We start from the raw sequence: 24,560 nt of genomic DNA, 5'->3' as shown, positions 1-24,560 counted from the left end.
AACGCAACAAAGAAAGGCAAAAAAACAAAAACTGAGAAAGAGACGGAAGAAATAAGACATTTGAAAGATATTTCCACTTTTTTTCATACTTGTCGCGTTGTAAGTGTGAATGAGGAGGACCCAGAACCAGAGGAAGACCCGACGGCTAGCTAGGAAGTGGGAGTTGGGAACACATCGGCGGGTAGGCATTAAAGTTTTAAAGTTATCTCAAACTGTAAGATACAGATATATCTTTTTATATTTCTAGCAGCCACTTTAGAAGAAAACATGTTGAAGCCAAATCTCCGACTCTGCTGCCAGGCGTGCCTCTCATAATATCAGACAGAAATAAATGATTTAGTTTTGGAAAAAAAAAAAAAAAAACATCCAAACGGAAAATGAAGTGAAGTGTTAGAGGAGCAGTGGTGAGTTTGAAATGACATTTATTTTACAGTCTGAGATCAAACGTCGGCGTGGTCTCATTAATATCAGACAAACACTTTTAAATACATCAGCTCATAGAGCAAGCTGACAGACACACTGTACCAAGTCTATCTGTGTATGTGATATCATTAGTTATCATTTACCACACCTGTTTGACTGTGAATTGTTTATGATCGGTTCAATGAAGAGACTCCGCCACAGCGCGTGCACTGCATGTCCAGGACTGAGACTTTTTGATCTCTAGCACAAAATGAGTCCAAAATATTTAATCCAGCTGTCAGACAGACTAGGATCAGCTCAGACTGGTGTTTCTCCAGCAATTTCATTGTTTTCTTGGATTTTCTTGGATTATATATGGATGATGGAGGCATCGCTATTGCGCACAGGGAGATTTGGTGAAAATACACACAACATGGGTCCGAAAATAATTTGTTTAACCTTTAAAAGAGTATAAAGATTACTGTAGTCTCTAGTAAAGACTGGTGCAGTCTTCTATAAACAGCTGTGATGTGAGGAATTGACGGTAATATCTGTGCGTCATCGTCCTCTGTCTCATCCTCTCCATCAAATAAATGTAAACGGTTTTGCGTCTGCATATAATCAGGGCTCATTCTTTAGTGAATTTGTTATAAAAAAAAGGGGGGGCGGTAATTTGTGGGCGCAATTCTCGGGCTCAAGTCTGCACAAATAATCTTAGTGGATCTGCTCATAATATTGACATGCATGCCAATCTGACATTAGATAGTGAATGAATTAGTGGATGAAAAGACGACATTAGACTGGCCAGAGAGACTGTTCCAGTCTGACCAGTGATGTTAAAGAGGCCAGGAGGACTGACTGACTGATGACACTAAAAGTTACTGTCACATAGTGTATTTAACGCGGTTTTATGCAATTGTCGATCTCATAGTGAGAGGAAAATATCCCAAACATCCGGCTGACTTCTAATAATCAATCACATTGATCCTCTGAATCAACTGTTATTAAAGGCACTTTAAGGATACCGGCGGTTTTAATGTTTTAAAAGTCATTTTGAAAAACTCTTCATTTTTTTCACCATCTGTAAAAACATTTGTAAGCTTTCTAAAATGTAGCTCCACTGTCCTCCTATCTCTAATAAAGGCACGAAAAAGCCCAAAAATAAATCTTAAAAAAAAAAAAAAAATGAAATATGCATAAAAACAATGCAGAACACAACCTCCCTGATTGGTCTGCTGGGTAGCGTTGGAAAAATACCTTTTATTTTTACAATAGCTGCAGTATAATCTACTGCTGATCAGTATTCATCATCTCCATCTGAGACAGACTTTTCTTAAATTCAGATGTCTTTTTCTCTACACAAACATGCAAGAAATGTGATGATCTGACACAGAAGCATAAACCAGACTTGATGCTTCATGTTTCATGATTTTTTGCACCCGTTTCAGACGGGTCGAGGGTTTTGCTGCGTGCATCTCTGGCTAGCACCATCTCAGCATTCACAGCATGCTCGTGTGCTTCTTATTGGCTGCATCTTCCCGCTGACCCTCCCTCTCTCCCTTCACAAGTTTTACCTCCATAAATCTCCCAACAAGCGACTTTTCATTGTTCCGCTGAGTCAGCAGAAATCCAGGATAAAAGCATTCCCCATAGAAATGCTAAACTGGGCTTTTATTTTGAAGAGCTTGAACCAGTGTTTCTTTCCTGTGAACTACTCTACCAATGCTGAGACAGAAAGCTTCACTAATGCTAACAGTGCCATTTAGCAGATGTTTTTATTTATAGAGGTAATAACCCTCAGGTACATTATCACCTCTGGTTATTCTATTTAGAACTCAGATTTGAAGAAGTGAAATTAAAACCCAGGGACTTTTTAGGATATGACTATCTTGAAGCCTCGTGCAGCACAAGGATTTCTCTCTAGTAACACATCACATGACTCAGACTTTATTTAACCCACAAACTGCTGCTTCTTGTCTTTAATGAAAATCTCCACACTGAGCTGGGGACCCTAAACACTGATGTCTGATTTTTGCACCCTCCTGGATCTCATCGGTGCAGGCGTGTGAAGTGTGTGAAAGCGGGCGTGTGCGTTGGTGGATGTATAATTAGCTCTCTGTGTGTTAATACTTGCACCATAATAAATCAAATTAACCTTTAATCTGTGCTGAGCTGCACAACATGTGGCTGTGTGTTGTGCTGTGACAGGTCGTCATGTTCTGCTGATTATTTTCTGCAGCGGGGGTCACGGTTCTGAAGATAAGTGCATGTAGCATCATTCAGCTTCACTTCTATCAACAGCACCACTGATTTACATTCATCACGTCTGCATTTACCATCACAGCTGGGATTAATGTTGGTTTAACACATTTGGTTTATATCACAGATAATTAAAGGACATGTGTGGGGGGAAGGGGCTGCAGTTCCCCAGGTGGCCACTAGAGGCTGGCTTCAAAAGTGAGTCAATCCCCATAGATCCCCATGTTAGCGCTAGCACCGTTAGCCTGCCAGGAAACCTAAACTAACCACAGGGCTAAGAGAGAAACAGTACGCCCACCATGCAAACCACAGAAATATGTGAAGATTGTATCAGTTGACGAATGCATGTACCATCACAGTTCCAAAAAAGTTGGCACACTGTATAAAATGCTAATCCTTCTCAACTGTTACGTAAGCAAATACAGCACAACATCAAAATGTTTGATATTCAAACTGATAAACTTCATTGTGTTTCTGAAAAAAATGCACATTTTCTTCATTTGATGTTTACTAAACATTCCAAAAAAGTTGGGACAGGAGAAAGTTTACCGTTGTGTTTTAGCATCTTTTCCTATAATTGTTGACTCTAACAGTTGGAGAGAAATTCTTACCATTGTAGCTCAATAAGCATCCAGTTTCTTTCGTCATATTTTGTAATTTATAATGATCTGTACATATTCATTGGCCAGTCTAGGACCCGTCCACTTTGCCTGTGAAGCCATGCTGTTGTGTAGTATGCAGCTGTGGGCAATGTCTCGCTGAAATAAGCTGAAAAAGACATCTGAATGGAAGAATATGTTGCTCCAAAAGCTGTATCATCAAATTTCAAGAGGATTGGGAGACTCCCTTAGAAAAGTTCTGGAAGGATCCCCAGAAAAAGATTCTCTTTCTAACTTTTTTATTTTAAGAAAAAATCAAAATGCCAGACTTCCTGTTGATTTGGCGACATGGAGTCAGAGGCTATTCTCTTATGCTGAATATGTGTTGGCTGTTATTGAAAAATTTAGTAGGGGGAGCCGTTGAGCTATTAAGGCATGCCAACTAAACCAACATGTAACTTTTAGATTTTTCCCTGTGCTTATTCCCACCAATTTTCATGGCAGTTCACAAACATGAATAGTTCCATTCAGACTGAACTATGTATGGCTGATAATGAGCAACTTCCTGTTTCTTAAAAGATATGCAAATTCGAGGGTTCGCCCTTTGAGTTTTGTACAGAAGCCATGTAAGTTCTGATCATTGACGTCTCTTCTAGCCGTTTACTGAATTTCACATAGCTCTACTGGACAAGTTAATCCAAGAAGGGCCACTGGAAATGGCAAAATTTCAGACATTTTTTATAAAATGGAGGACTTCCTGTTGCATTTAGGGGGCGCTATTGAGCCAATTTCCTACACTCATACTGTGGGCCTGTAACATACCAAAATTTCCAGCAGGCCACATGTCCATGCCTATTTTCATGAGTTTTCCTGCATGTTCAGACACTCAAAAGTCCAACCAAACGTATAGAATAATAATCCTAAGGATTTCATTGGGCTCCAGTGTGATTTTGGCATCTATTTTTAATTTTAGACTTAATTTTAGTCTTTAAATGAAATGCACTTTAGTTTTAGTCACATTTTAGTCATTTCTAACCTTTTTAGTTTTAGTTTAGTTTTAGTCGACAAAAACTCAAAACATTTTAGTCTTTACTTTTAGTCCAAGCATTTATTTTCCTGTCTAAATCTGGTATCAAATCATGGTAGTGAGGTCTATGCAGTCTTCTAAACCTGGGGTCCCTGCTTTCTACAGCTGAGAGGCAGAATAGATACAGATGTATTGTTCTTAGATTTACCCACAGTGGAGAAATATCATGGATTTCAAATGTCTGATGAAAACTAAATAACAATTTAGTCTAGTTTTAGTCATCTTGATGAAAACTAAACTTAGGTTTTATCAGTTTTAGTCATCACAGATCTATTTTTGTTGGTTTTAGTCTAGTTTTTGTCATGGAAAGAAAGGCTGTCAACACATAGTTTTAGTCAGAGAAAACTAACTCTGTTTACTCTGTTAGGGTCCTCGCACCATCGGTGCTAGGGTCCTAATAAATGTAATAGAGAAGAGTAGCCCATGCAAATGTATTTTTAAAAACTGCATGATGTATTTTTTTGGTTCTAGTGAAAAAAAAACACATAACTACTAAAAAGTAGACTAAAATGAAGATTTTTTTCAGAATTGAGACAGAACTAATACCAGCAGGAAAAACTGAAACACTGGTGCCTTCAGAGTTGTGCAAGTGACCCATGCCGTGGGTACTTATACACCCCCACAACGTTACAGATGCAGGCTTTTGATTCTGATGTTGATAACAATCTGGATGGGCCGTTTCCTCTTACACCTGGCGTTTGAAATGTGGACTCATCAAATCATGGCCCTTTTCCGCGTTCAGGCCCAGAGAAGAGCCTCTGAATGCTGCTGATGTATGGCTGTGGTTTGGCCCCAATTAACCTACTAACCTGTGGATTTTTGAGCAGTCAGTTAAGACTTTCCCAGTCTTTCCCAGACATTTCTGATAGGTCTGAAAGGCCACTTTTAACAGCTTTTCTCCTTCAGAATGATGAATTCATCCATGAAACCCAAATGCCAGTTACCTGTTTAGTGCATGTATTTCATGGGCAACAGTTTTATAGAAAAATGCCCTCAAATCACAATAAGAGGTCATCTGTGGAGGTTGGCACTCTGCTCGACCAGGAGATGCCACACTGTAACAAGACACGCCTCCATACAACTAAAGAAATTAAAAACTTCTGCATAGGAGCGGCCATTTTTACTTAAAACAGACATTTCAGTGCAAACTTTCCACACAGTCTAGGTTTAAAGAAGAAGAGGCAATCCCACAACGACTGAAACAGACATCAGGAGAAAGGCTTTGTCCTGTGATCACTCTGTCCATGTCACTGTCAGAAGCCTGACGAGCAGCGGCGAGCTCTTCGGTTAATTTTTCCCGCCATGTTACTGTACCATCTGTGTCACAGTGTAGACGGGAGCTGACAGCGATCGGCTGGGGGTTAAATAGTTCCTCCCCTCATCTGTCGCCTCCTCTCAGCCTCAGCTCCTTCGGGGAGCGCCACCAGCCACGATTAATCGAGTCTGTATCAGTCTCTGTCGCTGCTGTCAGAGAAGTCAAACTCAGCGGCCCGAACAACAGTAGGCTTCGTCTCTATGATGTTTAATTCACACGTGCATGATGCTCTGCAGCACTCATGTCTGAGCAGATTCAACGCAGCGTTGTTTTTGCAGAGATCCTCACAGATCTGAGCGTGCTCCGTCTGAGTGAAGTCCAGTTTGTGTAACAGCCTGAAATCAAACAACAGGTCATCAGCAGATCAGACAGACCCTCCTCTGACTCCCCCGCTCTCTGATTAATGCAATGATTCACCGTTTGACAGCCTGATTAGATCGGCAGCTCCTGAGGCAGGTTCAGGGGCCTCTAAGGGCCCTCCAGAGACCTCCTGGAGTTCACACGCTAAATGAGGGAAAGTTTAATTTCACTGTAATTAAATCCACTTCAAATTATCCCGTAAACAGAATGCATAATGACTGCAGTAATCACAGGTGTCACTCTCACTGACGGCTCTCATTACGCTGATGAAGACGTCTGCAGATACTCTCATCTCTGTTTCATTTTTAAATCTTTACTCAATTTAGGGAATCAGAAAGTGAATAAGTGTCACTAAAACATTTATTTCTTCACAAAAAGGATGATCATTAGACCTGTAGCTGCTCACAGCTCCATCATGATAAACATTACAAGCTCCACCAACAAACAGAAGAGTGATTTTCCCGCGTTCTAATTGTTTTGCATATTTGTCACAGTATAATCATCAAGCTAATTCTAATATAGAGATAACCAGAGTGAACATGAAAGTCAGTTTTTAGAGGATGACTTCATTTATTAAAGGAAAAATCCAAACCAAACATCCCTATGTGAAAATGTCATCCCCTCCTAACCCTGATAACTGGTTCTTCCATCCTTGGCAGCAACAACTGAGTCTTACATCACTGTGGAGGAATGTTGTCCCACTTTTCTTTGCAGAGTTGTTCAGATTGGAGGGTTTTCCAGCATGAACAGCCTGTTTGAGATAATGCCATAGCATCTCAGTCAGATTTAAGTCCAGACTTTGTCTAGACCACTCCAGAACCTTCATTTAGTTTTATTTAGTCCATTAAGAGGCAGACTTGCTGGTGTGTTTGGGATCATTGTTCTGCCCCATAACCAAACTGTACTTGAGTTTGAGGTCCTGAACTGATGGCCGGACATTCTCTGGGACTTTCTGCTAGAGAGCAGAATTCATGTATCCAGGTCCAGGTCCTGAAGCAGCAAAGCAGCTCCAGACCATCACACTACCACCACCATGTTTGACTGATGGTCTGGTGTTATTTAGGGCACATTCACACCAGAGCTAACCTTGCAAAGCAGATGGATACGCCCGTCTCCGTGTTTCTCTCTGGCGAATCCATCTTGCAAAGCTCCCATCTGAACCGTTTGGGCCCGGTAAGAAAGTGACAGGGCCAATCAGTAATGAGGCGCAGTACTTTCCGGCACAGCGGAGTCGTGAGGTGAACAAGCAGCAACAAGAGGCCGGTGCAATTATGGCGGAAGAGATTAGCGTGGTTGCTGCTAAAGCGCCAGTTTATCAGAACTTGACAACTTTTCTTTGTTAAAAGAAGAACAAAGAAAAGCAGTGAGTTGTTTTCTTTTCAAAAATGACAAAAGTGGTGAACTGACATGACTACAGTCGCCACAGTTCATGTTATGCAGCTCTATATGGAGTTTACTCCTCGGTAGCTGCTACGACGTCACATGTTTGGTTTCTCTGATTGGCCCGTGAAGATGTGACAGACAAAAAGTTCATCCAATCACCCTCAGAGTATTTTTTTCAAAGGTTCTGCCCTTTCCCAAATGCTGTCTATAAGTGGTTTTTCAGATGGATGTGTGAACGCATCCATCTGGCGTGTCAGGTTACACCAGAGCTGTTTGGTCAGCTTTAAACGAACTCTGGTCCGTTTTCCTGGATAGTCCAGTTCGTTTGGAGTGGTTTGAAAGCTCACACGAACTCTGGTGCAGACCAAACAACCAGACTCTGGTCCACTTGAAAACAGGGGGTCTCGGTCCGCTTCCAAACAATCCCTGGTGCAGTTCGTTTGATGTGTGAAAGCAAAGCAGACCAACTTGTGAACCAAAGACAGGAAGTGGAATAAAGCCTAATGATATACGGATTTATATGTGATTGAATACACTCAAATACATGTCGGTACTACGCTTGGCATCTGTGTAGCCATAGCAACACGTCGTAGCCGGTGCTGATTTATTTGTCTCATGTAAAGAACAACATGCTGGACAGCTTATCGCCTCGCTGGCTGCTCATAATGCCCCAATCCAAAAGCAGAAACCCGAAGACAGCATAAATTCTGTAATTTTTCATTGTTTATGTGGAAAAAAAAGACCAGTGAAAGGAGATGGATTTTCAGTTTCGTCTTCTTCTACGTATTCTTTTCTTCTTGGTCACAGTTTGTTTGGGACGGCGGCGCCCCTAACGGGCAGAAGTTGTTGGTGTTCAGACAGTTTGGTCCGTTTGACCAAGAGCAGTGTGAATGCGAACCAAACCAAAGGAAAGTGCAACAGTGTTGCCATTTCTGTTCCAAAACAGACAGAGTCCCCCGGACTACCAGGTGTCACTGGTAATGCCTAAAATAATATAAATCATTTCTTTAATTTTTGTGTATTTGAAAGTCTGGCCCCCCAGAGTTTCTGTTGAGACTAAATCCGGCCCTTGTGCAGATGTACTTGATGACCCCTGTCCTAGACCAAAGTCAGCAGGGTAACCCACTCAGCTATCCAGCATCTTAGCTGGATAGCTGAGTGGAAGATCTGTAGAGGAGGGCGGAACTTTCCTCCAAGTGGGGGAGGGCCAACCAAACCTTGGGGCGGGTGCTTACTCCCCATGTGAGGTCAGAAAGGTCAAATCTGAGAATGGCTTGTTTCAGCACACATTTTCTGAAAGGTGGAGAAAGAGAGAGGAGGTGGGAATGGATTTTTCTGGTACTTGAGGGGATTGTGGACAGGCCAGGGGCACATATTTGTGTTAGAAAAGCCTGTAAAAGTGATTTCTGCATATTATGTCCCCTTTAACTGAGTCAGTGCGGCCCGCAGGTCTTTAGATGTTGTTCTGGGTTCTTTTGGGACCTCCTGGATGAGTCGTTGATGCGTTCTTGGAGTCATTTTGGAAGGCCGGCCACTCCTGGGAAAGTTTACCACTGTTCCAAGTTTTCCCCATTTGTGGCTAATGGCTCTCTCTCATGTCTTAATTATCTCTCTAGACTGATAGATGTTGATAGCTTTGTTTCTCATCTGTTCTTGTATTTCTTTCAATGGTGCCATGATGTGTTGGAGATCTTTTAGCCTTCTTTGTCAGTTATGTTCTTTTTAAGGGATTTCTGGATTCAACAGGTCTGGCAGTAATCAGGCCAGGTGTGGATCGTGGAATTTAAACACCACAGCAGCCACTATGAATGCGTTTGTCAGACTAATAAGTAAAATCACAGAGCGGGGACAACGACTGTTAGCGTGTTTGGTGCATAAAAATTCTCATAAAAAGATGTTTATTTTCTGATAACTGTGGCACACAGGTCCACCTAGAGCTTTATGGAATATGTTTTCCTTTCCATCCAGTCTCACTGAGTCCTAAAGATGCATACTTTCACACTGAACAAAGAGCAACTTTACTGGCCAACACAAGAAGTCTTGAAAGATGAAGGCTATTTCTCGACTCCCTCAGTAAACCTTTCCTGATGAGTTCATGGTCTCAGTCTCGACTTTCAGTCCCTCTTATATAGCTCTATGCTCACTTAGTAAATTATGGTCTGCCTTATGGTATTTGCATAAGCCAAAAAAGCAACAGTAATTAACAAATGTGATTTAATTGGAAAGCAGAATTAGTCAGACTGACATTAGACGGCTCAGACCGTCTATCACTGTACAACTCTAATAACAGTAGAGCTTCATACCTCCAACAAAACTCACATTCATTTGCTCTGACATTGGATAATTTCCCTGTAAAAGAGTAATCACTCCAGAGCGGTTTGGTAGGAGGCCAGCTGAAGTGAGCTAATTAAACAACCAGCATGCACAATATGATTTTCAAATGAGGCACGGCCATTAGCTTCACCTGTTCTTTACCTGCTACAACATGTCAACACGTGCTATAAAATGGTCTGTTTAGACGCTCCCACTTCCAGCACAGAGTCCGATCCATGGTACCAGAGCGCTAACATTAATGATGTCCATTTCAGAGTCCAGCGAGCCAGCAGGCACATTAGCTCTGCCCCCTGGTCTGCAGGGTCTGAGAGGAATGAGCCATTATTCATGTTATTGATTCCACCTGTTTGTAAAAATGTCCAGTATGACACGGGGTGGATGGAAACCAGCTGAACTCCTGCACAGTCAGAGCTGCTTGACAGCTGCTGCTTTGCTTCAGTGTCAGGGTTAGAGAGGAGAACCTGAACGCTGATATGTTCTGATGTGTTTCATGATTGATGATGATATGAGTGAAGGAAATCGGAACATTAACTCCAGTTTTATTGCTTTCCTCACTGACCAGCAATGATGAGCTATGGAGAGGCTCTAGCAGCAGTAATATCTGAAGCCCTTACTCGTATCTGCAGCCTCCTGAGCATGTGTGACAGCGTTTTCAGTTGTTGTCATTAGAACTAGGGTTTTAACAGTTCACAGACGTCATGGTTTGGCTGGGATCAGGTGGAAACAAAAACTTGGCCTACAAGACAGTTAACACTTGGCTTCAAGAGCCATTTGAGTCCTCCTATTAAGCAGATAACTGACTTCACATGGGTTTGTCCAGTTCTTTCTACAGTCTATGCTTTTTACGCCCATTTTTGCCACTTGAACCCATTTTTTTTTACCATGGTTTTGGTGACCTCCATGAGCTCAGAAAGCTCTCTCATTTATCCCCCTTTAATGGATGGCCTTGTCTGCACGACTACTCCAAACTGTGCATGGCTGTGTTCAACCACCTTCAGGTACCGTGGGGGTCCCCGGACTCTGGCACCTTTATTTTGGGGGTCACAGGCTGAAAAGGTTGAGAACCACTGGCCTGGGGTACCGTCCAGGTGGATATAGGGTTGCCACAAGCCACTGGTCATGCTGTGGATGTCCCAGGGTCTTGAAACCACCGGGCGTATTTGTGCAGTGAATCCTTAGTGTTGATGCAAAATGTACACACAGGACTGTTTGTTTTTTTAGCATTAATGTGGTTCAATCTGTCCTCAGAGTTCCAGTATGTTTTGTCTTTATAGTCTCTAGAAAGTCCACATGATAACTATTTAAGCTTCCAACGCTGGTCGTGTCGTTCCAGGAACATGGCTTCAGAGTTTTAATTTTGGACGGTTACTGAGACCCAGCCTCCGCCCTGCTGCTATTGGTGGCCTGACAACCAGTCTAATGTGACGCATTATCCTGAGTTTAGGCTCATCCCTCAGATGTGAAACTCTCTCCCCGTGTGTTTCCTCGCTCTGCAGCAGAAAGAGGACGGCGTCTCTGAATCCTGACGTCACCTCTGATTCAGAGTGTGGGTAATGAGCGGCTGGCACGCTGGGGTCAGGATGACACCATTTAGCCTTGGCACGGGTCCCCCGCTATAAAAAGTAATGCCCACACCTATTAAAAAAGACACTGAGTCAACAGTTTGGATGACAGTGTTTTATTCTAAATGGCTCTAAATCTTGGCCACAAATCAAACGCTGTGATGTGTTTCTGTTTCTAAAACTCTAGTTCATATTTCATAAAGAGTCAAACTCCTCTCTTTATTTATAATTTATATAATTCTTCATATCTCAGGTCTCTCTCCAGACACTTTAATTTAGCCATGCTGACTCAGACGTTCTGGATAAAATGACATTTAACGACCTGAAAACAGCCTCTGCTGTCAGACATCAGACAACCTGCCAACAGTGGACAACAATCCCCTCAGTCCCAGACGGCTTGTTAACCGTCTGAAGCGCTCTTTCTCTCGTCTGTGAGGATGTTTTAGCGCCTCGTCTTCCAAACTTCTCACATGGTCTGTTCAGAAGTTCCTGTGAACTTGTCTGAGCACAAAGTTAGAGTCAGTTTTCTAACTTTTCAGCGGAGAGTTCGGCCTTCAGACTCTTTAAAAGACGACCAAGATACCTAGAAATCAAGAGCATGGATTTTGAGCGCCCCCTTCTGATCGGCTACAGTATAGGTTATTTGCTCAGCCTCCTCCATGTTAACAGATGGGACATGGGGAAAACTAAAAAACCTCAAAACAAACCCAGTACTGAAAAAGTTGGGGCGCTGTATGGGTGAATGTGAATAAAATCAAGTTCACGAGGGTCAAATCTGGCCATGTCCCTACTTTTTTGAGATGTGTTGCTGCCTTCAAATTTAAAATGAGCTAGTGTTTTCATGAATGTCTCAGTTTCAACATCTGGTATGTTGTTGATGTTCTATTGTGAAAAAAATACAGATTTATGAGATTTGAAAATCATTGCATTGCATTCTGTTCTCATTTACAGTGTCCCAGCTTTTTTGGAATTGGTCAAATACATTCATCTATGGCAGTGGTTCTGATCCTTGGGGTTGGGACCCCCTTTGGGGTCGCAAGGCACTGAGAGTGGGTCACCAGATGCCTTAACAAAACTAAAAATATGTTTAAATTACACTGTTGCCACGTTTCACCAGTTTGACCAAATCTGAATCCTTTTTATGACTTTGTTACACCAACTCTGGCCACTTTGTGCCTATTGTTGCCTCTACCATCCACTTTTTACACTCGTTTTTCACCCATTTTTGCCAGTTTGTATCGATTTTTTATCCCAGTCCCTCTAATTTCCACCCATTTTTTGCACTTAACTCGTTCCAGCCCTTTCATAAAATGAAAAGTGGCTTGTGCCAGCGTTTTTGGCCATTTTGAGTCATCTTTTAAGACCCACAGAATATTTTGTTCTATGACTCTGAAAACACGGAATAGCTAAAATAAAAGAAGAAACTCTCTATTTCACCATGCAAAAAAACGTTTGTTTGCACCTTGTTCCGTTCTTGAGTAATCTGAAGTTGAATAGAGGCTAGTTTCACCAAAACGACCACTTTTGTTCTAGAAAGCTGAGAAAAATGCATTTTTGTGAAAGAGAGTCCTTCAAGCAGAACTGTGATTTTAATGTTATAGTTTTGCCTTCAATGACATAAAAGACATCTGAAAATGTATTACAAATGTTTTTGTAAAATAAATAAAATCATTACAAAATACAGCACAATACAACTGGACGGCCGCTATAGGACCCCCGACACACCCACGTCCTCTCCTGCTTACGTGTCCCCTGGCAATGCCTGTAAATTATAGTTGTTTTATGATATATAATATGTTCTATATCAATCAATCAATCAAACTTTATTCAGAAAGAGCTTTTCATACATAACATGTAACTCAAAGTTCTTTACATTGACAAAATAAAAACATTCCCTCACATCCACACACCCGCAACCACCCTATCCCATTATCCACCAGCCCACAGACAACAGTGACATGTGCACCGACTCACACAGTTTCACAAACAAGCACAGGTGAATGTACTCATATGAATATATATTTAATATATAATCTATAATATAGACTTTTTTTTGTTGTTCTTACCTCTTTTTCTGCCAACAGACGGTGTTGTAGAACTGCATGGGGCTTGCTCTTCTCTCAAGTCTGCTTCTGAAATCACAGGAGCGTGAGTGATGGTTTCATTGGATAAATCTGGCTGAATAATCAGTTCACATTCACTGCTTAAAGGACGCCATAGGAACGTGACGTTCTTTCTCCAGAACAAATGTGAGAAATCTATGAAGATTTCAGTTAATCTCATCCTTTCTTGTTTTTTAGGAGTTTGTTTGGGATTTGTTGGACAGAATCCGTATAACTCACACCAGGACACAGCAAACAGAATCAGCAGATACTCTGGTTTCTATTCTTCCCCCATCGTCAGCCTTTTTCTCTCCTCCTCCTCCGTTCATACTGCTCTTAACTTTGAGTCACCAGTCCCATATTCTGAGAGGATTCTGAGCTGTGACAGCTCTTTGTGCAGTTTGAACTCCATGCATAAAAACACAGACAGAGAAAGTGAAGCCAAACGACCCTGATGATTGTCCTCTGTTTATCCAGCTGCCAATAGAATCCAGTGAATTGGTGGTGAGACAGATTTCAGCCTGAGGCTTGAACACTTCCTCTCCTGCAGAAAAAGAGAGCTGCACTCATTCAGCTTGTTATTCCACACAGTTAAACCTGAACATCAGCGCTGAATTCAGTGAGGAAATATGGCTCCAATAGCAGAGCCGACACTTTATCTGGTAAAAACCATTAGGACAATGAGAGAAGCTTTGTTTTTCACTCTTTGAGCATCTTTACAGCAGGCTGGGGAGCTTCAGTGGAAATGTACTAGATATTTACTTATTTATTCAAAGATCTGTGCTGCAGCTGAAACTAGATTTAGGTGCACAAACTGAGAGTAAAACCAGATTTATCTACATTGTTCTTAACTGAGAGTTACTGATTACTGATAGGATTCAACAAACTGCAAACTTCCATACACCAGTAACCTCCCCCACTACTGATGTATGCTCAGCAGAACTGAAGGAAGTGAAGCAGGATGTTTGGTTGGTTGCACTGCAAAGACGAGGAAACTGCATGGCTGCTACAGATTGCATTGCATGCCATTTCTGCCTTTGTCACAAACGACAACTGAAAAAAAAGATCAACTTACTGTTTTATGGATTTGAGCATCTCCACCGCCCGTCTGTACCGGGCTATTGTTGTGAACAGGATCTCTCTAGAGGGGCCTGGCTGCTGATGTCCACCATCAGGCTCCAACTCCACTGTCAGGCCCTGTCTCCACCATCAGGCCCCAGCTCCACCATCAGGCTCCAGCTCCACCGTCAGGCCCCAGCTCCACCGTCAGGCTCCAGCTCCACCGTCAGGCCCCAGCTCCACCGTCAGGCCCCAGCTCCACCGTCAGGCCCCAGCTCCACTGTCAGGCCCCAGCTCCACTGTCAGGCCCCAGCTCCACTGTCAGGCTCCATCTCCACCATCAGGCCCCAGCTCCACTGTCAGGCCCCAGCTCCACCGTCAGGCCCCAGCTCCAGGCCTCCATTTACCGAAAGATATGGCAAGGCAAGTCTTGGTGTGCTTTGGAAATTTGTACAACTTACACAAAGAAGTGTAACCAGGCCCCGCCCACAGAGTTGGCCGGAACCCTAAAAAAAAACAAAAAAAAAAAACACAGAATGGGCCCTCCTCACTTGTGATTTTGGATGATATCAGTGCATATGTGTTGGACCAGGGGCATTGGTGCTAGCATCCTGGCTAACAGTAACATCATTTTAGAGCTGAAAATCATTGAAAGCTATTTTATTATTTTTTATGCTACTTCAAACCAATGTAACCACTTTTTTCTACCCATTTTGCCGCCTCTTTTGACACCTTTGACCCAATTTTGCTGCTTTTTGCTACGTTTTTGCAACATTTTTGAAACATTTTTGCAACGTTTGTGCCAATTGTTGCGTAAAATAGCGTCTTCTCCCCACCATTTTAAAACCAATTTTCTTTAATGTTTTATTTATTACCAAATTTTGCAACTTTATCCCAATTTTCTGCCTTTTGCCCAGTTTTGTTACTTTATTAGTCATCATTTTAACCCATTTGCTTCCTTATTGTCACTTTGAACCCACTTTTGTCCATTTTTTTAAATGGAAACTTATTTTTGACACCTTTACATCTCAAATCAGTCCCTAACACAGTATTTTTCAATGAACATTAGATGTAACCAGGCAGACAACAAAGCTTTGGCCCACTTCTGCTTGTAATGGTTTAAGTTACAGAAAGGGGGTCTGACAGTGGAGGTCTGCAGACAGACTGTCCTGGATTTATCAAGAACACTTTGATGGATTTCCATCAAACTTTGCAGAAACGTTCCCCATGCATCAAAGATAAAGTGGTCAGACTTCAGAGGTCAGAACTGCACATATCCTTTGTTTGTGAATATAAAATCTCAGGAATGCTTTGGAGGATATTCTACAAAATTCACTCTGAGTGTACTGATCAGATTTGGGAGGATAGGGGTCGAAGGTCAAGGTCATGGGTCAGACCAGGTGATACTTTTAGTTCAAGATATTTCATTTTTGGGCACAGATGATCCGTAATGGTCATATCTTGGAAATGGAAGCTAGTCATAAAGGCAGGCAAGTTTGACTCATGGCTCCTTCCCTACACTATCCTCTGACCTGTCGTCTCTAAATAAAGGCAAAAAGGCCCAAAAATAAACCTCAAAATGACTGTTGGATGTGTAGTGTCAGATATATTTGGTTTCATTTAAAGAGAAATCAGACGTGTGATAGAGTGCAGCGTCTCTGTCTCTGCAGACATAAACACAGAGGCGCTTTGATGAAATGCAGCCTCTGACAGGACTGTACATTAAGCCATTTAATCCTGACTTATTTAGATACATGGCTGAAGATAATTCAATTTATAGAAGCAAATGTAGTCACACACACACACACACACACACACACTCGGAGCTCTGTGTGCGGGATGAATGAGACGACACAGTTAATGTCTCCGCTGTATGTGCCCATAAAATTGGATGAGTCTTTACGGCTGTGTCATCCTATCACATAATAGTCCTTCAAGCTCCATTTTTCTCCTCTGAGCTGAACTGCAGCTCTTTCAATTCAGCCGATTCGGTCGTTTTAATTCCCTCTGCGGGATGATAGGACGGAGAGAGAGAGCGACCTCCACCCCTCGACTCTCGCTGCTCTTTGTGTTTCTCCTCAGTGGCTTCATTTATCAGCAAACAGGAGAGAGACTCTGGAGCCAACCTCATTAAGAAGGGAGCATTTATAGATGTTTTATCACTTCTACCGTGTTTATGAGATGCATACTTTTATTTCTGGACTTTGACTTCAGCTGGTAAAACAATGCAATATTTTCTCTCCACTAGTTAGAACCCAAGAACAGAGTGGTGCAAAATGCTTCAGTTAAAGTTTGTTATCATTTGTATCATCTGATGGACTTCTGAGGCCCTTAACATATTGGAAAATTAAAGAACTTTGCGGGTGCATTTGATATTTTTCTGGTCTAAAGCATGCCCATAAAGAATTGCCTCAATAGCACCTTCTGACAGTTTTCAAAGTTGAAGCCCCCTCCTTCAACTTTGTCATAGATTTATGAAATTTGGTGGGTAGATGCGGCTTACAGAGATCTACAAAAAAGCCTCTTGGCCCAACTCTCTATCTCCAACAGGAAATCTGCAGTTTTGAAGAAAATAGAAAAAATTGGGGCATTGGGCCCTGCTCCAGGGGTCATATTTGATCAGAGTCCTCCTGGGGGATTTCATCCGATTGACTTGTTCTCTGGCACAGAGCTAAAACAGACATGGCTGACATAAAGTTCTTCATTACTTTGTCAAAATGGTTGCTCAGCTCTTAAATTTGCACATTAAAAAAAAAAAAAAGAGGAAGTTGTTTAGAACTAAGCTGTGCATATTCCAGTCAGACTTAAACTTCCTGCGTTTATGGCGAGTCCATGCCTGCACATGTTTATTTGGTTATAACTGAATATGTGCAGACATGGACAGTTCAGTACACGTTAATGCAGCCCACAACTCCAACATGTACGAATCTTCAGGAAGGTTTTTATCGCCTCGGCTTCATGGCTTTAATTTATCATGATTTCTAAACATTTAGCCTCAAAGCAATGCTCATGCATCGTCTGTGAAACAGTTTCAGCCCCTCAGATTTATTGATTTTATAAATCAGTCATGCTCAATATCATTTGGCAAAAAAAAAAAAACACATCATTAATGTAATAAGTGAGTGCATAAATATCCCCCCCCCTCTGATCAATATTTAGTAGAGTCTCCTTTTTCTGCAGTCACAGCTCTGAGTCTGTGTGGATAGGTCTCATTCAGGCACAAAAATCTGGACTCTGGAATTGTACTCCCTTCTTCTTTGCTAAACTAAGGATGAATTCCATTTCTACCCCTTAGCCCTTAACTTAGCCCTACCCCCTTGGTTTTGCGCGTTCACATCAGGTGAAGTGGGGTCCCAATTCTCTTTTGAATTGAGGGCGAGGGCTACATCGCCCTTGAAACAAAGATCTTCCAGGACCACACTTGAAACCAAGGGGTATGATGAATTTCCTCTCCATGCACTGCGTTCAAATGGCACAGCAGACAACAAAGGAGGTGCATAAGTGAAAAAAATATTTTCGGCATAGTTATTATAGAAAACACAACAGTTGTGTTTTCACAAATATTCAATCTTTAGCCACTGAGGATTGAAGTTTATTGTACTTTTGGTATCTACACGAGTAAATGAGGGTTATTAATTGTATAAATAATTGGAGAAGACCAATGCAGTATGAGCGGGATGGTCGCAGCTTAATAGTCACCTCCAGTGATGCTGCTGTTTATCGGCAATGTGTGATGATGAACTGCAATCAAGTGGCGTCTCATTTCTTAAGGGAAGGTTTTCACCCCTTTCCTTACCCCCTCCCTGTTTTAAGGGGCAAGAGGAAGAGGAAGGGCTAAGGGGTAGAAATGGGATTGGCCCTAAAGCTCTGTCAGGTTGTACAAAGATCAGACATAAACAGCCACAAATCCTCTCTTTAATTGAGGTCTGGGCTTTGACTCTGCTGTCTTTAAACCATTTCTGTGTAGCTTTCTCTGTATGTATCTGAATGTGCTGATTTGTGTCTAATGTCGATGTTTATTCCATCGTTTTGTTTCTGTAAAGGTTCCCTCCGCTCCTGAGAAAGCAGAGATTTGTAGAGGAGCAGAGCCGAGCTGTTTGTGTTTGATTTCATGATTCAGCCGTTGAATAAATGTAACAGCCTCCTCTACTCAGAGTCAAACCTTAGAGGACCCTGTTAGACAACAACATTGTTAGTGTGTGTGTGCAGAGACGCTCAAAGCCTGCAGCTCCATGCGGGTAAACAGCGAGCAGCTGTCACTCAACATGATCCTCATTCACAGCCACAGGTAGCTGCAGGGATCAGAGCTGAGCCGGACTTTACAGCCGTGTTTATGGAGCAGAGATTCATCGAGTGGAGCCAGTCTTTTAAGTAGACTCTACAGGTGAGAAGCAGGGTTTTGTTTGTATGTTAAACTCTTCACCAATGAGCTTTGAGTGTGCTTTGGAGCTGCTGGACCAGGACACCAATGAGGTGTGCAGGATAAGATGAGCAGGAGACCTATGAAGATCTGGACTAGATGCTGAATGGAGGTGGCTGGGGTGGAGGAGGAATGAGGATTGCTGAATGGAATGAGAGGCTAACTGTGAAAGAGAGGACAGATTTAAATTATGACAGGTGTGAGGCTGAGCTCACACATGGGGCGACGGGTTCACTGAGCAAGTCAGCGTGGCGTTCCTGGTATCTGAGGATGCGGAGCAACGTCAGAGTCTCTTGCTTCTTGGTCCTGCGGTCTTTCTGTACTCGTGTGAGGCCTGGACTTTGACTGATGGCTAACAGCACCAACTGGACTCCTTTGGGACAACTTCTCTTCAGCGTGTTTTCGATATCTTTGGAAAAGTCTGTATGTCTGATGCTGCTGTGCTCAGAAGAGTGGGGATGGGAAGAGTTAGATGCTTTATAAGGGTTTTTCAAGGGCACCTGGTATCCTGATCCAGCTCACCATATGCTGGGTGCCCAGGACCCGGTCCAGAAACTGGGGTTGCATCATGGAGGATGGGAGGACACATGGAGAGAAGAGGCGAGGCTTGCAGCAGGCCTGAAGGATGTCCTTTAGGAACCCAGAACAGTACAGGACCAGGGTCGACATGGTGAAGTACCGAACCGGCATCTGCTCCCATACCTGACCTGACCTTTGACACCTAAAGCCCATATAGGCCACAGTTTTGAGACTATTTTAACAACGCAACAAAATGGGTGAAAAATGGGCAAAAAGTTAAAAAAAATGTTTGACAATAGAAATTATGGGCGAAAGGTGCCAAAACAGTGGCAAAATAGTGGAATAAAGGTGTGAAAAATTGGCAAAAATGGGGTAACAGTGGCAAAAAGTATTAGAAAATATAAAAGAAAAATGGCTAAACAGTGGTATGAAGGAGAAAAAGTGGCAGTAAGGGGTTAGAAGTGGCTAAACAGTTGAAGAAAGGGCACAAAACAGCAACATTAGATGAAAAGTGGTAAATTGGGACAACTGTGCCAGAAAGAAGTGGCAAAACAGTGACAAGTGGCAGCTAGGGCAGTTTTAGTTTTAGTCTTTTGCCAAAAATATCTTTTAGTTTTAGTCATAATTTAATCAGCTAAATTGTTCTAGTTTCAGTCTAGTTTTAGTTGACAAAACTTCCCAACATTTTGGTTGTTGAAATTTACAGTGAAAATAGTCGACTGATTTGATCTCTCCCCAATTTACCCCGCCACCACGCAGCAAAAGCCGTTGTGATTGGATCTCCCCCGTATCTCATCCCACCTCTCCACACAGCCAGAGTAGCTGTGATTGGATAACTTTCCCCTTCTCTCTACATGACGAAATTAGATCTGACTGGAAAAAGTCTGTCAAACGTTTTCATTTCATTTTTATTTTTTGATTAAAATGTCAACCAATTTCATTTGAGTTTTTGTCCATGTGCATTTGTTTTCATTTATTTATTTATCTTTATTTATCTTTACTTAAACTCGAAGATCATTAATGGCGAACCCTCATTTACAATGACGTTGAGCATTTATTAGTTACTGTCTCGTTTTCGTCAGGGGAAAAAAGCTATTAACGAAAACTACAACGAAAATAATTAATCAACAAAGTTAACGATGATTTGGGGAATAAAACGGGTTAACAGAAGCAAAAGAAGAGGAAAAGAATGGAATAAAAGTGGCAAAACAGTGGAATAAAGACAAAAAATGGCTAAAATGGGCAAAAATAGGAAAACAGTGGCAAAAATGTTGAAAAATAGTTGGATAAAGGGCAAAACAACCCAGCAAAATTGGGGGAAAGTGGCAAAAATCCAGGAAATGTGGGAAAAATGATTTAAAATGTCACAATAGGGGCCTAAAGGTTTTAAAACATCTAAAAAACTATGAAAAGTGGTACATTTGGAGAACAGTAGCAAATGATATGGAAAAAAATGAAAAAAGCTGCAAAACAGCAGCAAAAAAGTGGTATAAGGGCAAAAAAAAATGGAAAAAAACGGCGTAACTGTGGAAAATTTAGTTGTATAAAGGACAAAAAGACAGCAATACCAGGTGAAAAGTGGCAGAAATATGAAAAAAAGGTGGCAAACAGTGGCATGTTAATGGCCTAAACGGCAAGAAACTGTAAAAATCACTGCAAAGTGGCAAAACAGTGGCAAGTGGCAGCAGAGAGGAAAAGAAAACAGCAGAAATGGGTTAATTTTTTTTTTTAAAGTGGGTTAACAGAAGCAAAAGAAGTGGAAAAGAATGGAATCAAAGTGGCAAAACAGTGAAATAAAAATGGCAAAAATTGTCAAAAACAAGAAAACATGGGAGAAATAGTTGAATAAAGGGCCAAACAACCCGGCAAAATTGGGTGAATAATGACAAAACAGTGGCAAGAAAGTGGCAAAAATTGAATAAAAGTAGCAAAACAGCTGTAAATATGGGCTAACAGTGACAAAAAGATGGGCAGAGAAGTTTGTGGAAACGGGTTAAAGAGCTGCATAGATAAATAATTCCAGGACTCAGTAATTCTTTGACTTTCCAGGCCTAAACTGAAGGTTTCTGTTAGCCAGGATGCTAGCATCTGTGCTAGCGTTAACACTGACATTAATGACACTAGAGGAGAGCTCATTCACTGCGACCCAGTCTGGGCTGATACCAGAGGCTCACTGGTATCTCCAGTTTTTCTGTCTGCATCTCGGCTCATCTCAGTGAGACTGTAAAGAACCAGAGCATGGACGTGTCTGAGCGTTTATCTCTGAGTTCTTCTGGACCTCAGGTCTTTTTGTGTCATGTGCACAAAGCTGATTAATCTTTCATGAATCTCTCCTTCACTCTTTCTCACATATAAAAACATCCTCCACAGTCTGAGCATGGATGCTTTAGATTCTTATAGATTTATTTAATTGACTCGTCAGTGGAAGAGAGAACTGCTCATTTAAAGAGAGTTTAAACAGCCAAGGGAAACTTTTCTCCACATGACACTGGATCAAGGACAGTCTGTTGTGTTTCCTCGCCTCCAGTCTGCGGCTCGTCTCGTCTCAGACGTGACACTCTCCTCCGCAGGAACTCGCTCAGTCTTGGCTCGTTCAAGTCCTCGCCCTGCTGCGACCTCACAGAGAGCGAGGTTTGATGATCCGCTCCGACAGGAAGAGAAAGGGGAGGGTTTCATTTTTTACAGTGCAGGCATCTGACAAAGACCCAGCACTGGCAGAGATTAACACGAGGATAATTTGCCATTAACAGCTTGATCTCGTGCACCAGCTGGTCTGGAGGAGCACCAAATCGCCGCCGTCTCGTCCTAAATCTCTGGCTGCTCCACGCACAGCAAACTGTTGAGAGGACGGCGGCCAAACCGTGTCGGAGCAGGCGGTGTGCTGCTCAGATTGTTCCTCTGGAAACACAAAAGCAGACAGACGCACAGACGCACTGATGACTGTTTGAGGCTCAGCGGACGAGGAAAACAAGCAGGAAGTCAAATCTGTTCTGGGAGGAAACAACCAGAATCACAGATCAGCCATCATCTGTCAGCACGAGACAGCCCAATATAAAATTAAAATATCTCATTACAGCGCAGAAAAAGTATTCACCCCTTTTAAAGTGACTGATTGTGGTGTAAAGACGGTCCAGAGACTGGTTCATCAGTATTCACAGATACCATTACACCATGGAGACAAAAGAACACTCCAAGCAACTCAGAGAAAAGGTGATCGAAAGTAACATTTCCAAGTCTCTGAACATCCCCCAGAGTTCAGTTAAATCCATCATGAAGAAATGAAGGAATATGTCTCATGTGTAAATCTGATCAGACCATCCTCACAACCTGCAAGAAGGAGACTAGTGAGAGAGGACACCAAGACACCTATGACTACTCTGAAGGAGTTCCAAGCTTCAGCAGCTGAGATGGAGAGACTCTGCAGACAACAACTGTTGGCCGGGTTCTTCACCAGTCAGAGCTTTATAGAAGAGTGGCAAAGAGAAAGACACTGTTGAAGAAAACTCAGATTCAATCTGGACTAGAGTTCACCTAAAGGACTGTGGGAGACTCCATGGTCAAGAGGAAGAAAGTTGAGACCAAGATATAAACACTGCCATCACCACAAACACACCATCCCCACTGTGGAGCACGGTGGTGGCAGCATCATGCTGTGGGGATGCTTCTCAGCAGCTGGCCCTGGAAGGCTTGTAACCCACAATTTCCACACAGAATGTGTGCGCTGGTTTTGCTGCACTGCTGCGCACACCTGATCAGAGGGCAGAAGTCATGACAGAACTGCAAGTTCATGCAGGAATTGTCTGTCAACAGTGGACTGTTTCACCTTTTAGGGTCATCTGTCACCCATTCCTGCATGAGTCCATGATATTTATGCTTACGCCAGGGGTCAAACTCTCAAATAAAGCAAATTAATTTCAAAAATAGTCTAGTCAATATATATTTTTATTATCTTTTAAATGTAATCTTTAGGCTCTGACTTTGAGCCAGCAGTCAGCCACAAAGGGGGCGATGGAGGTGTTTTAGTTGAATATTTCTCTGGCTGTCATGTTGTCTGTCACTGGGTTTGATGCTAATATGCTGTGTGATGGGAAGTGAAAAACCCATGAAGGAAAACTGCACTCCCAAAACGCCTGATTCTACAGAAAATGGCAGTTTTTATCAGGAAAGGATGGACTGATAAATATGTGTTTAACATGCATTATATTTGCTAATAATGGCCGGCAGGTGGACTTCTGAAAAATGGGTAAAACAAAGCCAAGCCATTCCTGATTAAAGTGTTTCAATCTCCATTGTTTTGGAGTTGTTTTAATAGCTGTAGGGGGTGTTAATTAAAAAAAAAAAAAACATGTTTTTTCCTCTGCACCTGATGTGGCCCCCAGGCTGCCAGTTTATTTTACCTGGCTTATGCCATTGGGTGAGTACATTAGGAAGTTAAAAGGTTCATGTTTGCTTAAAGGATCTGTGGTTTCATGCAACTGTTTTGGCTAAATGTCCTCAAAAGTTAACTTTTCATTGTCAATGGCACTGTTGTAGCTCTGTGACCCACTGACCTCCTGTTAACCCTTTGCTCTTGCTGCATGATGAGACGTAATGATTTATGATCATGAGTCCGTGCATTGGGTTTTATTTTGAAAGAGCCGGATGTTCAATACCTGTGACCTCCTGTTTGGAGCATTTTGCCCCACAGGAATTGACAGAGTTTAGCAGTGGCCAGTGCTGAAAATAGACCTGCAGCGCAGGGGCGTAGTTAGGGATTTGGGGCCCCCAAATCCCAAGTCTCTCATCTAAAAGTGTTAACCATTTAAGGGGGTAAATGCTTATTATAGGCACGGCATATTAGCATATTAGTCTGTGAGGAGTTACCCGTGGTTGTGGTGCTCCAGCTGTTACTGACATGTTGTTAGAAGACCAGCTTAACAGAAGAGGAGTGACCACAGTTTGTGGTGAACTCCGGAGCAGATTGAGCGATCCTCTCAGCTGATTCCCGAGCGTCGACCAGCTCTCTAACTGGTCGCCGTCCAGCTGTGATCAAATAACTGGATGTTAGCGTCTCTCATCAATCCACGGCTAATGGGCTGTGGAGAGTGCAGCAGAGACTCTTATCACACAGGAGATGGAACTTGAGGATTTCTGGGCTCCAACCCAACCATGGAAGGCCA

The 24,560-nt window shown here is 42.3% G+C and overlaps 1 protein-coding gene across 1 annotated transcript in view; it reads right to left on the bottom strand.

Annotated features, from left to right (window-relative positions):
* Positions 1–19,070: 19,070 nt before the first annotated feature.
* Positions 19,071–24,560, bottom strand: part of LOC121523498 (mucin-2-like) — a 74,695-nt gene continuing 69,205 nt past the window's right edge. The window contains exons 12-14 of the mRNA XM_041808416.1: positions 22,167–22,299; positions 19,405–19,603; positions 19,071–19,325 (exon numbers count right to left, since the gene is read on the bottom strand). Of these exons, the coding sequence (XP_041664350.1) occupies positions 19,071–19,325; positions 19,405–19,603; positions 22,167–22,299 (587 nt within the window). The remainder of the gene's footprint in view (positions 19,326–19,404; positions 19,604–22,166; positions 22,300–24,560) is intronic.

Source organism: Cheilinus undulatus, linkage group 16, assembly GCF_018320785.1.
Source record: "Cheilinus undulatus linkage group 16, ASM1832078v1, whole genome shotgun sequence".
NCBI lineage: Eukaryota > Metazoa > Chordata > Actinopteri > Labriformes > Labridae > Cheilinus > Cheilinus undulatus.
Note: the sequence above shows the minus strand (reverse complement) of the source record. Positions and strands in the feature narration are given on the sequence as shown.